Raw genomic sequence first — 17,354 nt, forward strand, 5'->3', positions numbered from 1 at the left:
ACATGATTTGTTCTAGGTCTATCCATTTCCCTGCAAGTGGCATACTATGATTCTTTCTAATGGCTATGGAAAATTCCATTGTGTGTAGGTACCATAGTTTTTGGACCCCCTCATCTAGGGGGCAGGCGGGCTGGCTTCCACGGCTTGGCGACTATGAACGTGGATGTGCCAGTGTCTTTACACCTGGCGAGGACGTACATTCTTAAGTCCAGCAAACATTCACAGTTTAAAGTGTAGACTTTCGCACACTGAGCCCTTTAAAACAGGTAACTGGGGGAGGAATAAAAGCAGTTAGTTCCACTTTGACCAGCCTGAGGAAAACGATCACCATTTTCCCTTCTGTGTACTCCTCAACCAACAGATGTCACTAACGACACCAGTACCCAGAGGCAAAGGGAAGAAAAGATTAGACAAATGGAAAGTGAGCCTAAGAAACGTTCAGTTCTTAAAACTGAGAAGTAGGTTTCCAAAGTAATAACATTTATTACACCGCATGCAACATTTTAACCAAAAATTTAAGAAAGAAATTTCTTTTATTAAGTTGCTCAGGCTGAACGGATCATAGCACTAAGTTTTGAAATACATGTTCCTGAAGCAATTTAAAACTCATTAGAAATAATAGGCTTGGGCTAGTAGAAAATGTGGTAAAATTTAATCCTCATCCAAATGTTACCTGGGCTGTACAAACAGGAAATTGTTTTGTGCTACTGTGGCTAACCTCATTGCTGACCCTGAGCTGTAACGGCAAGAGCAGCTGAGAGCTGAAGCAAAATTAAAAACTTACATCAAAGTACATCATGACAGAATGTAGATAAATAAAACAGCATATCAAAAGTATTTTTTCTGCCAGTCTCATGGAGCAGCAAGGTAGAGGTATTCCACAAAATGTACAATAAATCAGGAGTATTAGACAATGATTCTGCCTGCTCTGCATCTCCAAGTCACTTCCGGGGGAGGGGGGAGCCGAGAGGAAACCCCGTGGGCACGGGGCAGAAGCATCACAGATGTTCTGGCTCCTTTCCTCCATAGGTTTCCCCTTTCTTCACCTTGGCTCACCAAAGAAATAAATACTGTTGGCTCTGCTGTATTTTTCAGTTCCTTCCCTCATCTTCCGGCATCTCTTGCCCTCCAGTGAGTCTGTAAGACTCTTCAGAGGTAAAACATAGGGACTACACATTATAGAAGGCAAAGGTAGACAAATTAGCCTGATTAATGGAAGTCAGGATAGGCATCAGTGGAGGAAAGACAGAAAGTTTTCTATTACTCATAAAGTGCATGTGTCAAAGTCACCAGTGGCACAGTTGAACTTCTGATTTCCCTTAAGTTTCAGGCAAAAGTCACCAAGCTTTACAGAATACCGCTTCTTCCTAAACATCCAAGGTGCATCTTCCAGTGGCAATTCCCAAGAGGCAGAAAGGAGTATGGATGGACTGACATCAAATGAAATTCCAGTTGGAGGAACTGCCAGCTATGCAGCGTGTGGGATGCTTGGGAAGCCCCACGAGCTCTCTACGGGTCACCCTGTGGAATCCTCACGACCAGGTCGGAGACAAGCATTATTTGCCATGCTTATCAAGCTACCTGTGTAGAAGCAGGAATAAAACCTACCTTGGGTCTCCTTGCAATGTATGAGAAATGATTTAACATTAAAGGAGGGATATAATAGCTAATTAAAAATGGAAGCTATAAAATGTGTTTAAAATGAAAAGCTTACTTCTGATGTCAATAAGATAGCTACCTGGCTATCCCATTACATATCTCCCATATTCAAACAGACAAAAGGCCCAAAAGAACAAAATAACATCTTTCTTCAAAGTTATATTGAAAATACAAGTATGGAAAAGGACACTCACCATAAGTGCAAATCATTTTACTTGCTTCTCTGAAGAGAAGAATTCCATTGGGAGATGATACATCAAAATTCAAACGCTGGGATCTAAGAAATATAGTAAAAAGTTAGACTATACACACAAAGAAATTAAATATAGGTTTAAAATGTCTAGCACTTTCATTTATCAGTGGAATTAATTAATTATTTAATTTGCTGGTTTTGGTCTGGGGCTTGAACTCTGGGCCTGGGCACTGAGCTGCTTTTGCTCAAGGCCAGCACTCTACTACTTAAGCTAAACTGGGATCCCCAGATCTCAGCCTCCAGCGTAACTAGGATTACAAGCATGAGTCACTGGCATCCAGCTTGAATTAGCCTTTGAAGTACCACTCCAGTCAACAACTGTTGAAAAAATAGGTACTCTATTTTTCTTATAAAGATAGTAGGACAGGGCTAGGAAAGTGTCTCAGTGGTAGAGCGCTAGCCTTGAGCTGAAGAGCTGAGGGACAGCGCCCAGGCCCAGAGTTCAAGCCCCACGACTGGACCCAAAAAAAAAAAAAAAGATAGTAGGACAATTAAGAAGTCATTATTGGTTGATTCAAAGAGATCACTTTTTAACCTATCAAAACGATACCCGAACATTCTATATAACAAATCTTTTAGTCTTCCTTTCACACAAAGTGGCCGGTGGATAATAAGGAAAAAGTACATGTGGGCACACATAAGTTTCTATAGATATTCACATGGAGATCTATTTGTATTTTAATACCTCCCATAGTGTCATACACATTTTAAGCTAAACTCCAAACAGACAGAAAATGTAGGCACCCTTAATACTGCACAAGTACATATTGAATTGTCTCATATTTTAGGCATATTTCAAATACACTAATTTACAGTACAAATTCTGTTCCATATAGAATAAAGTATTGACAAGGCTGGGCGCCAGTGGCTCACACCTGTAATCCTAGCTACTCAGGAGGCTGAGATCTGAGGATCATAGTTCAAAGCCAGTCCAGGCAGGAAAGCCTGTGAGACTTTTATCTCCAATTAACCACCGGAAGTGGAGCTGTGGCTCAAGTATTAGAGAGCTAGCCTTGAGCTGAAGAGCTCAGGGACAGCGCCCAGTCCCAGAGTTCAAGACCCACGACTGACAAAAAAAGAAAAAAGAAAAAAAGGATTGACAAGCCATCCTACCCTGCTAGCCCCTGTACTGTCCTTTCAAGATATAATGGCACTTTGAAAAAAAATTAGCAAAAACCCCAATAACATATCAACTATCTCTCTCTATATATAGATATAGATATATCTATGTATCTATAGATATTTCAACAAGCAGACATTGCTGAAGCTGTTTTGCCAGGACAGCGTGAACTGTTCTTTTCAAAACACTTTAGTATTAACAGTAATGACAATATCTCAAAGGTATTATTATGAACACTTGATAACTGTATTGATTACACCTATGACATATTTTATACAGTTGTGCCAACAGGAATGTAACTGTTTAAAGAGAGGAAATGGATGGAGAAGTCACATCACACTTGAGGAATGATGTTTTTTAAGATAACAGTTTTCTGGGACATTTGTTCCAGATATGAATTTTCTGCCTACAGAGTAGAGAGAATGCTTCACAGTATACAAGACAATAGTTCTTCCCTTTAGACTTAGAAGTTGTTTCAATTGTCTAATTAAATATGGACATTCAGTGAAAACACTAACATCTCTAACATGAAGTGCAAAGTCAATCCTACTCAAGTATTTAAGCCACCTTTAAGAGTTTTTATTTTTTATTTTATGTTATTTTTTTGTTGGTCATGGGGCTTGAACTCTGGGCCTCGCGCTGTCCTTCAGCTCTTCAGCTCAAGGCGAGCGCTCTACCACTTGAGCCACACCACCACTTCCAAGAGTTTTTAAAAAAACCAAGAGCTTGGGGCTGGGAAGGTGGCTCAGTGGTACAGCGCTTGCCTTGCATGCATGAGGCCCTGGGTTCGATCCTCAGCACCACATAAGCAAAAAAGAAAAAACCCAGAAGTGGTGCTGTGACTCAAGTGGTAGAGCACTAGCCTTGAGCTGAAGAGCTGAGGGACAGCGCCCAGGCCCAGAGTTCAGGCCCCACAACTGGACCCCCCAAAAACAAAAACAAAAAAACCCAAGAGCTGACATTTCACTGTCAGGTCTTTTCTCACCTCTTGTTTAAGAGTAAAAATATAAATGACGGAGGTGACTAGCAAGTGAGAACTGCAACTCATACAACCTGCTGGTCTTTCCCTTCTGACATACAGCTTACAGAGGCATTAACAGATAAGCTAGCTCCGTGACAGGCAAGCCTATTTTAAAGAGGTAAACACAACTAGCGTGATGCAGCTTCTCTCTTTTAGCTGCACCTTTGTTAATATTAATATGCAGAGTATTTGAGTCTCTGCTGGTTGATACAAATGATAAGGGCAAGTAGGCAATTTCTGAGAAGTCTTATGGCTGTTTCGATGAACCCTGAATGCATCTTGGCATGGAGGAGGAAGCACACCACCGGGTCAGAGCTCGGAGAACACCAATGTGTCCTGGGTTTGCTCTGGAACTCAATCTGCTTTTCAGAAGATCACGCAGCAAAACCTGGACATCACTAAACATTTGTCCTTTTTAGTTATACAGCAATGTGGCTAGGCAAATGTGCCCTTCTGTTCTGTGGCTGAGTGTTTCTGCTTCTTGGTGTTACCGAGTTAACCTCATGAGCTTCATAACCGCTAGGAAGGCCTACCGCAACAAATCAGGACTCTAGTCCTATTTTTCTGCCGGATTGATTTCTGGTGCTGGTGTCAGAGCTTAGACTCTGCTCTGTGCTCCTGCTTGGCTTTCTGGCTCATGGATGCCTTCTACCACCAGAATCGTGCCTAAGTCAGCATTGAGCTGGCTAATTGGACTTGAGTATCACACTTTCTTTTTTCCTTAGGCACTACACTGGGCTGGCTTCAAACATCCATCCTTTAGAACTCAGCTGCCTGAGTAATTACGGTTACAAGTGTGAGCCACTTCTGCCTGATACTTTGGTTATTTATTTATTTATTTTTGTCAGTTGTGGGGCTTGAACTGAGGGCCTGGGAGCTGTCCCTGAGCCTCTGTGCTCAAGGCTAGCGCTCTACCAATTGAACCACAATATCACTTCTGGTTTTTGAGTGGTTAATTGGAGATAAGAGTCTTACGAAGAGTAATCCTAACTACTCAGGACCCTGAGACCTGAAGATTGTGGTTCAAAGCCAGCTGGAACAGGAAAGTCTGTGAGATTCTTATCACCAATTAAACACAAAAAGCTGGAAGTGGAGCTATGCTCAAGTGGTAGAGCTCTAGCCTTGAGCACAGAAGCTCAAGGACAGCACCCTGGTGCAGAGTTCAAGCCCCAGGACTGGCAAAAGTAACAACAATAAAACCCCCACCAGGCAGCAGTATGACTGCTGGAGATTTGTTCCTGACAACCCCCTCCACCCTGCAACCATACTGCTTACCTGTTCTGCATCAGTTCTGCCATAAGTTTCAAGATGGGTGTTGTACATGCTGGTTCTCCATACCACTGTTCAACAGCTCTCTGGAGAACTGGAAGATATGTGGGGTATCTTTAATAAACCCTGTTAAAGAACTTAACAGTTGGGCTGGAAAGGTGGCTCAGTGGCAGAGTGCTTGCCTCGCATGCATGAGGCCCTGGGTTCCATTCCTCAGCACCACATGAGTAGAAAAGGCTGGAAGTGGTGCTGTGGCTCAAGTGGTAGAGTGCTAATCTTGAGCTGAAGAGCTGAGGGACAGCACCCAGGCCCAGGCCCAGGCCCAGGCTTCAAGCCCCACCACCGACAAAAAAAAAAAAAAAAAGAAAAGAATTTAACAGTCAAATGGATGTAGTTTCGTGGCAGAGTGCCCGCCTTGTGTGTGCGAGGGCCTGGGGCCAATCCCGGGTACTTAAAAACAAAATAAGTATTTAAATGTCAAGAGAATGCTGCTCCTAAGAAATTAACACTACCTAAAAAGAAAAGAAGGAAATTTACATTTGTTCTGTTTAGTACAAAATGGTAATTTTATAAATTATTCTTTCTTTCTAACCTACACAGACTTTTTTGGGGGTTAGGTGGGAGGGGAGATTACAATTTGCTACTAACTGTAAAATATTCCTAAGTAATGGTTTTCTTGGCATGTACAAATGAAAGGTTCACTTTTAAAGCACCCTGTAAGTAACACATTTAAAGAATTATACTTAATGTTACAGGAGAGGTAAATAATTCAGTTAATATTCAGTTAATAATAAAACAAAATTAATGAGTCATTATCAGGTTAACCTTAGGCACTATACTGAGAAAATATTTTTTATTATTAAATTTATATATATATATATATCAGAAAAAATAGTAACAGTTTCTGAGAGTATCTATCTACCAGTTTCCTCCTTTCTTTCTTTCTTTCTTTCCTTCTTCCTTCCTTTCTTTCTTTCTTTCTTTGTTGTAGATGTCTCTGCTATAGCTCTAAGAAACATCCAAGGTGGTGTTTTGGATAACTGCATCTGCTCAAGATCACTGTTGCTAAAAGACTGCCTCATGTAAGTGCAGGAAGGAATTTCCAAACACCCTATTAACATGCAGGTGGCCTCTGGCCAGGCTAGGTGATGGACACCTCCCCGTGGCTCCACTGGCCCACGGCCGGCTGGCCCCTCAGCAAAAGGACGCATAAACGTAGGCTCAACATCTAAAACTGAGGAGGAAAACTCTCCACTATGCTAGTGTTTTCATTTTTCTTTGCCAATTCCCAAGTGTCTCTTTCTGATGTTTTCCAATGTATTCTTTGCTGCAAATTGAAGCGCTGAACTACACCACTGAATGTTGAATCTGGCATTATGGGATGGATAGAGAACTCCATGCTGAGACATTTCACCATTGTTTTTCTTCCTCTTGGAATGACCTTGGAGTTCCTGATCCTGGTACCCTGCCCTTCACGACCCTGGCTGACCTCAGCGGTATCACTTAGCACTTCTACTCTGCCTGTCCCTTGGCCTTGCATTACCCCTGCAAACCATCTGATGCCTCTCTGCCCAGCACAGCTCTGGTCTTTCAATACCCAGCGCAAGTTTCACCTCCTTTGGGATGTTTTCTCTATCTTTGTCAAAAGGCATCAATCTCTTTCTCATCTGTGTTCAGTGAACACTCTTGACAAAGTGAATCAGGACTGGTCATTGAATTGTCAGCCTGTCCCCCTGGACTGCGCGTTTCTAAAAGGCAGACAGCCATCCCTCTGCTAATTTCTATTTGTCCCCCAGATTTCGGTGTAGCTGTCAATTATGGGAATCCCTGCTCTGCCCCGCCCTGGCCTCATCCCCACCGAGAAGCAGGGCCTGCAGGTGGGTGTGCAAACCTGTGCTGCCACTGGCCGCCTCCCCTCCCCCACTCTCTCTCTCTCCATGACAAGCTTTATAAGGCCAGAGACAGGTATTTCTTGTGTATGCAAGCTTGGTTCAAAGTAGACTTCAATAAATATTTGTTGTTCGAAACTTAACAACCTATAAATGACATAAAGCCTGTTAGGCTACAACAACCTATGCATTTCACTTTGAAGCTTTAGGAAAGCAATGGAAGTCCTTCAAAGAGTCACCTAAAAATGTCACCTAAAAGTGCACACAGTACACACAGTAACAGTTTCCTCCATGAGACAAACTACGGTAAAGCTGTGCTTACTTACATTGAAATGATTCCCTTAACAATTTATTTATTAAATCCTACTCTGCAACAAGCATTATTTTATAGTTTGCAGAAACTAAGTGAACAAAAGAGGAAAGTTCTGGCCCTCATGGGAGCCAGATTCTAACAGACACATATATGTGTGTGTGTGTGTGTGTGTGTGTGTGTGTGTGTGTGTGTGTGTGTGTGTTAGAAAGCGCTGTAAAGGAAAATAAAGCAGGGGCTGGAGGCAGGGAGTGTGTATGTGGTGAGAGGCAGCCGGATGAAAGTGGTAAAAATAAAATCAGAGGACTTGGTTATTAACTTAATTTTAGCTACTGCCAAGTAACTTTCTTTTTTGTTTGTGTATGTGTGTGTGCGTGCACCAGTCCTGGGGCTTGAACTCAGGGCCTGGGTGCTATCCTTGAACTCTTTTGCTCAAGGCTGGCTACTTCTTTACCACTTGAGCAACAGCTCCACTTCTGGCTTTTTGGTGGTTAATTGGAGATCAGAGTCTCTATGGACTTTCCTGTCCAGGCAGGCTTTGAACCACAATCCTCAGATCTCAGCCTCCCAAGTAGCTAGGATAACAGGTGTGAACCACTGGCATCTTCCAACTATTCTGCATTTCTGACACACTACAAAAGCTATTGTTTTTGACAGATGGAAGACATGATTTACGATTTACGAAGCTGAGGAGCAGGGGTCGAGTTAAGGCAGACACAGCTCTTATTCTTGGGGAATGCATACGTTCTCAGGGTGGCAGTCATATCAAACACACTGAGTTCTAAAAAACTCTCCTGGACACAAACCCTGGGGTCATTATTAAGAGAGCCCGAGAAGGCTCATCAAGAAGCAGAAAGCTCCCAATTTCAGAACCGAAGACCAGCAGAGACCACACAGGTAAGGGCCTCTGCGAAGTACTCAGCAGGCGCCAGGTCCGTCCTATTTTTCAGAGCCCACAGCACTCCTGACGGGGCAGGGCCAGGGGCCGCGAGGGGCCGCTCCCCTCACAATGAGAGTGGTGACAGTTCTAATATGCTTCTGACAGAGGTGACTGCCACAGAGAAAACGAGCCGTTATTGGAAAGCAGAGCAGAGGTCTACTAAGCAGGAGGTTAAGAGGGCTTGGAGTGGGAGCGCCAGACTCAGATTACAGGGCGAGAAATCAAAACCCACCCAGGAGCTTCATTTTCCAGGGCCTTAGAGTCTATGTGTATACAGACAGGAGGCAGAGAACGAGTCCACAGGTAGGCGAGGTACAGATATGATTGCTTTCACTTGGTTCTTCCCAATGAGTTCTAAAGATCCATACCAGATTAATGAAAAATCAGAAAGTATTAATGGGATGGCCTTTACTCTTGTATTCCTTATGCCTGAACAAGAGACACTCAAAAAACACTTTACAGTGACTTACAGGTTGACTTTTCAATCTCATATCTATTTGTCCATCATGATACTGCCAATTACACGCTTCTTGAAGTATGTTGGATTTTGATAGCTAATTCACACCTAATCCAAAGAAAGGCTTTCTACTGGCTGTTGAGGACCCGGCTAGATCCTGTAACTTGATATTCCAGGGTCCTGAACAACCGAGGTTTCCAACCATGAAGTAAGTGGTATTTTGGATGAGCCATCCATTCTACTATTAACTTCCTGCAGTACTGAGTAACCAGTGGAAAAGTTGTGTATTCCAGGCTTATTTATTTGGCAAGATTCTGGGCAGATGTAACCTCTCCCTTATCTGTAGGCATTTAGTTGGTAAGGTTCTACTCAACTAGAAGCTCCTCTGGGTCTGGGGTCTGGGTCTCAGTTACCTAAATCCCTCGTGAAACCTGGCTGTCCACCATGCTGAGCTGGTGAGCAAGTAGGTCCCTTTGCTTCCCTCCCTGCTAGGAAGGAAAGAAACAGCAGTGGTGGAGTATTTACCAGTGCAGACACTGTACTAGGGCCTTTACAAAAGGTCATGGGTGTCACTAGTCCTGTTTTAGGACAGATTCTGTGGCATGGAGACATGAAGGAACCTAACCAAGACCCCAGATGGTAAAGTGGCACAGCCAGGACTACCCTCTCAGACTATGCCAGAGTCTGCGCTGCTCTGCACATCGCCTTTGTAGGAGCTTCTGTGTACGCTGACAGCATTGACTGCCTGACTGAGAAACAGTGAGCTGAAAGGATCTATCATGACTGGGGAAACACCCAGCACGGGAAATGATGTCTTGTGCATCCCTTTATTTATTTATTTTTGCATTTCCCTTGGATTTTTTTTTGATATTTTAGTCTAAGTATGATGTTGGAAAACTTTAAATAATGTGATTAAATGAACTAATGGGTAAGGTGTTTTATTATTATGTTCCCACTATAGGGGTAAAGAAGTGTATCAAGGATTCTCCTTGAATTTGCTAGTCATAGAAACAATTTATCAAGAGGGTTGCTGGGTAGTTTCAGGCAATTTGGTTTTGGACATGATAAGCAATGTAGTTTGTATAGCTGTTAATGCAGTCAGTGTTTATAAAAATGTTTATGAATTAAATAGCAAAGCACTAAAATACCCGCTTATCAGATAATCACCATAAATAAAATGCATTTTGACTTTAAGATGACATGTGCTCTTATCGGAATGGCTCCTCTGCACGCTAGGGTTGTATAACAAATTAAAGAACACATATTTATGTGGATAAAAGGCAAATAAACTTCCCCAGCAGTAATGTGGGAACCATCACTGACGGTTTGACGTATCAATTTTTCAGGAAGAATAAATGACTTTCATATCCATGGCTATTTTCTTATAATATACTTAAATTCATTTTTGCATTACTTGAATACTTTGGGAAGAATCTATACTTTATCACCTGAAACTGCTTAAAGTATTTCGAAATATTTTAATAAAGCTTTTTGAATTATCAAATAATGTAACTTTTAAACAAATTTTAGTATTATTATAAATATTTGCTCTTCATCCCTTGCCCAAAGGAAAACTATAAATCTTGTCTCAACTGAATGAACACCATTTATCATATTCATTTTGTTGTCAATACAATTATGAAAAGCCTTTGGCTTTTTCCCAAGGAAGCCGATTTGCCACTGAAACTCAATTATTATAAGCAGGACCAGTACCAAACCGCTGCATTTGGCAATCTAGTCCAGCTTGCTGCATAACTGACACTTCGCCCTCCGACCCTGACCTTAATAACTTCAACACCTATGGTCAAATGGAGGAGACAATGGTTTCTAGTTCAAAACAAAACAGTAAGTCCCAAGATTTTACATCTGCTATTTTCTGCCACCTGCTGGACAAAAGTATCATTTCTGTTAGGTGTCAAAAAGGAACTAAGCTAGAGCTAAAACACAGAGAAGTGATTTTTATTCTTCAACACTGAGGAAAAAGTTTCTGGCCTGCTAACCAAGGGGCCAGGGGCTTGGCTCAAAAGGCAGGGCGCTTGCCTAGATAGCTGGAGGCCCTTAAGTTCAAGCCCCAATTTTGCTAAGAAAACAAAACAGAAAACAAAACAACATCAAAAAAACCACCCCCCAAACCCAACAACAGGGTAGCAAAAGCTGCTGAAGAGGAAGACATTGTTGGACAGGCTAACCTTGTGGCTTATTTTCAAAAGCACTATCAAAACTGGATTTTTATGATTTTTCCAAACAAATGAAAGGTTTTGGCTTTGGGAGCTATTTGTTTTAGAAGAATAAAAAGGCCATATGTAATTCCAGTTTATCTTTCCTATTAGCAGTTAGTGGTAAAACCTCACGTTAAAACTTACAATATCTCTGTACATGTACACTATATACTTACAGAAAGCATGCACTTGATTCCTCAGTGACATGGAAAAATCTCCCACCTAACCTTTGTACACATAAATCTGACAAGGTAGGTTTTAATAGCAAGTAAAGCGTAACCCGAATTTAAGTCAGCACTCCAGACCATGTCTGACATGTTTAGCAATGTGCGTGGAGTACCCCTCAGGCGTGGCCTGTTCCCTGCTCTCCGAGGCTATGAATGATTATGGCCCCAGAGTTGGGAGACTGCCTTTGTGAAATTTCTTTTCCAATTTTGATGGCAGTTTGGATAAGAAAAGCTTGAACGAACCAAGTGAGAAACACGTAATTTAAAAAGTAAGCTACAACTGAATGCAATTTTGAAGGTAAACTAGAATTTTTCTTATGGGCGCTGATGGTTTCCCCTAAATCATTTGATAAAAGGCAGGAAACCATTTTATTGTTATATGACTTATGTAAGTGGTCACTATTAAGATGTTAACAGTGTGCATGACCAGTACGGGAGTGCCACACACCATTCAGAAGGCAGCGTGCATATGTTACTGGTCAGGACAGGACCTACGTACGGTACTGTTTCTCTTTTAGACGCAGAATGCCTTTCTGGCTTTGTATAGTCGATGAAGAGCTGGGTCTCAGGCCAGGTCTGTCCTGCTCTGAGCCCCGTGCTCTTTGGATTCTTTTATGACAGGGTTGTCGGTGGACATGTTTTTTCTCTCTGTATTAGGGCTTGCTAGTAGTAAATTCAATTTTTACACTGAGACAATTGCTAACCATCCATTTCCCCCTCGTTCATGTCTATTAATATTTTCATCATAATGACAAACTGTAGTATAAGGAGTTATGCTTCAGAGATAAAGTTCCTTCTTCAGCCCTGCTGAGACTGGAGCAGAGGTTGATATAGCCTCAAAAATGCCAAATGGCAGGATTCACTGATCCTGAGGTTAAGATGTTAGCAAGATTATTCCTGCAACTCCAACATAAACAATCATTTGGGGGAAGTGATTTTTAAGTTGTCAATATTTAATGACACCAAAAAAGTGACCTCTCTGAACTGGGTCTCCAAGCACTGTGCTCAGTTATCTGCACTGCTGCTTCTGTGTTGTAATTTTTAGCTGATTACACATTAGTTCATTTAGCTTTGTTTCCTCTTCCCTACTGTGCCACACGATTAAACGAAAGCAAGGGGCCTGGCATCCCTCTGTGCACAGAGCTGGTATTGTCACAGTGTAATAAGGATACATCCAGTCAAACAGCATGGTGTAGCTGGTCTTTGTGTTTAGTGCAAAGGCAATCCCTCGAAGATCTCTTGCCAGCCCGATCAACATACGCTGTCAGTGGGAAAGAGACACAGTAATTGATTTTCACGTTAGCGCAGAGCAGATGGAGTAATAATCAGGCAATAATGACCACATATCTGATTTTGATTCATTAGCTAAAATGTCTCGCTCAGATCCTTTTCTATAGAAAACCAGACTCTTTAAACAAACAGGCCACCAATCTGCTGACCAACTCCACTTTGTTTCTTATATATTGAACTCATCACGCCAGTAGCTTGTGAGCATTTACAGTCTTAATACCTTTTGTTTCTGAATCCTGCCAAATTAGAAAAAAGAATGATAATTTTACAAAATAAATATGCACAGGGTTAAGACATTATTTAATAACAGCAAATCTTAATAGCATTGACTTGTATAAAATCAGTCCCACCACACAATTTAGTCTGCCCTGGAAATGGGCTGCACTTACACTTTCCTAATGACTGTTTAAAAAACTTAGGACAAAATAAAATGGGCTAAGTGATCTACTATGATATACCCAAAATAATAGTTGTATTCTTCAGGCAAAAAAGCTATAAAGAAGCTCTATATTCTCTCTCTCTCTTTCTCTCTCTCTCTCTCTATATATATATACACACACACACATACACATACACACACACACACACACACACACATATCTTGGTGGCAAGGCAGTTTATCAGTCTGTTTGCCCCTTGATAAAAGGGACTAATAATGGCTTGTCACACAGGACTAGCAGGAATAAACTTGTGTGTAAAAATGCCTACCAAGAGCCTGGTTCATGCATAGTAAGTGGTCCATAAATACTTTTAGAGCGAAAAAGGGAAGAAAGAAATCCCTCTTGATTTGAATGAAAGAGATCTGAGTTATAGTCTGGACTTGTAATTAAGCTGTCCTTAGGATGATGCTTGAGAAGAGAAAAAGAAAACCCATGAACAGATGCTAGAATGTCAGAACAAAGAACACAAACAAACATAACTGCAGAACAAGGGGCGGGATAATTCGTATATGCAACTGGGATTTCTGTGTATTGTTTTGGTGGAAATATTTTGCCACAAAATGGTCTCTGAACTTTTTACCAGATTTTTATGTTTCCTCACACTTGGGTGATAAATAAAAACCTCTCCAGGAAGTAGTTTAAATCACCGTGAAGAAGGCAGTGAATCCTGATCCTCACCTTAATGGCTATCCAACATTTCAAAGTAGCAAACAGGTTAACTGTTAGAGGAATCCCATTCTACCTAAAAGATGACTCAACGTAACTGAAAGTCGTTTATAAGAATATTCTGTTTCTACTGCCTAACCGTTTGCAGTGATGGTTACTCAAAGTTCCGAATCTAAAAACACTAAAATTTTGTTTCTGCTTTCTAAAATGCTTTACTCTATCATACAGCCCCCAGAGTTTGCTTTTATAACAAACAGGACTCCTTGCAATTACCTGGTGATACCTGGTACTTAATTTTTTTCTACATATTAGGTAGCCTTTTTTTTTTTTTTAATCCCTCACAACCTGGAACTCTTTTCTTTTCATTCTCAGTGTTCCACATTTCTTGTAGATTCCAGAACAAAAAGTGAGCCTTTAAAGGAGCCTTCTTTCGACAATGACAGTGGCTGTAGTCTACGCAACCCTATGGGGTCTACACTGGCTTTTGCCATCTGTGAAGTGATCTTTTGTTCTGTTCTTATTATACACATCTGATAGGTTACAGAGCACTCTTCCAAAACGTTAAGTTTTCATATAACGTAAGATAACCCACCATCCAACTCCAAATTAACAGCAAAAACATGAATTTTCCTTTGTGCCTAGCACAACAGGCTTTTTTTTGTATTTTAAAGTATCACCATTATGTAAAAGGTCAATTTTTATTTGATTACAGTTTTTCTTTCTTAAAGATATCGCGTTAATACAAGTGCTATGACTGACTTAAATCCACAGCTTTTTTAATGCAGTAAAATGGGCCACAGAATCTTATCGACGTATTACTTTAGGGAATGTTGCTACAGAGCAGACAAAGTGTAGAACAACCAGATGTAAGTTTTAAATAGATTCAGCTGAGCAGGAAGTGCAGCGTGAATGAACAGAAGAAACAGATTTCTTACATTCTTATGCCTTTTATCTCTGAAAGCAACAGGAAGTGCTGTAATAGTCTAGACAGATACACACACAGCACTAAAAGAGTGTACTTTTTAACACAGTGCTGGTAGAAAACAAGGAGATCCTTAAGCAGGAGCTCAGCTAAGCTGCGGAGTAACCTGGGAGTGAGTGGCGGTCTGGCTGGGGGCTGGAGGAGAGGGCAGCAGACCGCTCAGTCATGGGTCTGAGAGGCGATGTGCCCTGTATTTTCAGTGAGGCTGCGTCTGTCGAGTGGGGTAGGTTTGGGCATCTATTCCTCAGACTCCTTTTGGAGAGTTCAAGGAGAAACTGCTGAGAGCTTCCGGACGCCGCGTGGAGAACAGTTGTCTGTGTGCCAAGTATGAGACGGATGGGCTGGGAAACAGCTGAAAGGCCGCTCCTTCCACCCTGACCCCCCAAACAGGGTTTCTAATGGAAAGGCTGACAGACCCTTCACTGCAGTGGCACTACTGGGAGGGCTATAATATTACCCTCATAATTCTACTATATAATAACAACAGAGAAAAAGAAGGTGAAGGGTCACTGTGCTTTGTCTTTAGAATTAAGATGGCTGTCTTCATCCTTACAGCATACTCTTAATTCTGGAGACACATCTTAATAACCTCTAAATAGTTCCAACAAAAGAGCCGTGTCAGAGGAATGAGCAGGCCCCAAGGTGTTTCAACGGGAGTGTTTTCATCTGCCTTTATTGCTCTATCCCTCTCCAGAATTAAGGCAATAACCTGTGATAAATTATTCAGAACTGCTACAGGGATCAGAGCAGAATCATTCTGTTAAAGTGCTGTTTGCAACATTTGGCACTTAGTGCGAAAACTTTTAATGTGCACATGCTGAAAATCAAGGATTTTAAATAATTTAACATCGCGGAGTTTTTACGAAGGGACTAAAGATAGCAAGGTCCTATTTAACTGCTCCTCTTCCTCTGAGAAGTTTTCATTCATTTTCCTTGCAACAATGACGTCATGGCCAAATCAAAAGCGCTCATGACTCACGGGAGCACTGCACTACATTTTACTATGGATAAAATTACAGGGAGAAAATACACTTTGAAATAGCCCTCCAGGGCTAGGATTTGTCACCGTGTTTTCTATTTCCCCTTCACTTTTTAAGAGGGAAAAACCTCAGACAGAAATTCAACATGCTCTTCAATTTTATTAGGACTAAGTAGGAAAACAAAGCTATAAATTTAAACAGTTTTGCAGCATTTGCTTTCCTCACAACTATATTTCAGTTTGGCAACACAGGTCCTCAATGTTTAAGACCTCCTGAAATCTGCATTTGAAAAATATCTATAAATAGGGAGTTAGAAGATTCTGGTAAGGATTATAAATTAAATGAATTTGGCAGTCTGGCAGCATTTTCATAGAGATATTTTAACAGAATCACCTCCTGTGGGTTGGAATACTAAATACTTTATTGACGAACAAAACTGGACTGTTTTTATCTCTGGCAGTTGCAAAATGAAGTACCTGAAAGCACTTTGCATGTATTATTTACTCATCAAGATAGAAAAACAGTCTTAACCTAATAAATTACACTTAAAAGCATTTAGTGCAAAAGTTTTGTTTACGATAAAGCAACAGATTTAGTTCTTTACCGGTAGCTTAAAGCACCAAGTTTTCTTTACACAAATTAGACAGATGGTGCTTACAGTAGAATTTACTAAAGGTCTGTCACAACAAATGCAGCCAAGCTGCATATTTAATCACTGCAGAATCTTGTCTACCTGCAGCTGCCAACTGCTAATCCAATTTCCCTGATAAATGTGGCAAGAGACACGATCAGCAATAAAGAGCATCTAACTCCATTTTCCTGCAGGGCGTCTTTTGATGAACATTTAGGACGGAAGCGCCGAGTGCACTGTATGGCCTCGGTTCGTGGCAGCTGCGTGCATTCTGAGTCACAGTTCTCAGGTTACTCACTTAATTCTGCCACTATCATTACGTTGCTATTGATCTCGGTGGCTGTTGCCTACACAGCATTACTCTAGATGAAGCTGAATCAGGCAGCTATCATGCATCAGACTTGCTCAAAAGCCTGGAGATTTCCCTTAATTACTTGTGATTTTATTTGCAAATACCGTTAAAGTGTAATCAAGCAGTCACTTTCCAGGGTCGTTAAGAACTTGCTGGTTTAGGGATATATCACTGGAACTCCATTAAAAATGACTCTAGGAAGACGGTTTCTATCAAACTAGATGGGCTTAGAACAGGCTTAGAACATAATGAAATCTTCAAATGAGACAAATGTAATTTTTATAAAGATGGTGTTTTTTTTTAACGTGCTCACTGCTTTATTTTGATAAGGGCAGCAACAGTCACCTTCAAGCTGACTTTACTGGACAGCAGAAATATTTGCAAGGCATCTAAAAATATAGTTACCCTAAATAGAAATTGTGATAAAAGAATTCAGCAATACAGGAAACACAGAGAAAATATGCAAGATCTTTTCCAGTTGTATCGTTTCACAATCATGGCACACTGATAAACAGTCATTTTAAGAACTGTAAAATGTATAGCACTTGGAGAATTATATTTTGAGGAAGATTCCACAGATACCATCGAAAGCCATCATTTTTTCCATTTGGCTTCTTCCTGTTATTTTTATTTTTGTTTTTGGTGAAAG

The 17,354-nt window shown here is 41.1% G+C and overlaps 1 protein-coding gene across 1 annotated transcript in view; it reads right to left on the minus strand.

Moving 5' to 3' along the window:
- Nucleotides 1–17,354, minus strand: part of LOC105994963 (ran-binding protein 17) — a 101,126-nt gene that overhangs the window by 43,380 nt on the left and 40,392 nt on the right. Inside the window, exons 7-9 of the mRNA XM_013028632.1 lie at nt 12,537–12,625; nt 5,329–5,436; nt 1,854–1,936 (exon numbers count right to left, since the gene is read on the minus strand). Coding sequence (XP_012884086.1) covers nt 1,854–1,936; nt 5,329–5,436; nt 12,537–12,625 — 280 coding nt within the window. The remainder of the gene's footprint in view (nt 1–1,853; nt 1,937–5,328; nt 5,437–12,536; nt 12,626–17,354) is intronic.

Source organism: Dipodomys ordii, unplaced genomic scaffold, assembly GCF_000151885.1.
Source record: "Dipodomys ordii isolate 6190 unplaced genomic scaffold, Dord_2.0 Scaffold112, whole genome shotgun sequence".
In the NCBI taxonomy this organism is placed as follows: domain Eukaryota; kingdom Metazoa; phylum Chordata; class Mammalia; order Rodentia; family Heteromyidae; genus Dipodomys; species Dipodomys ordii.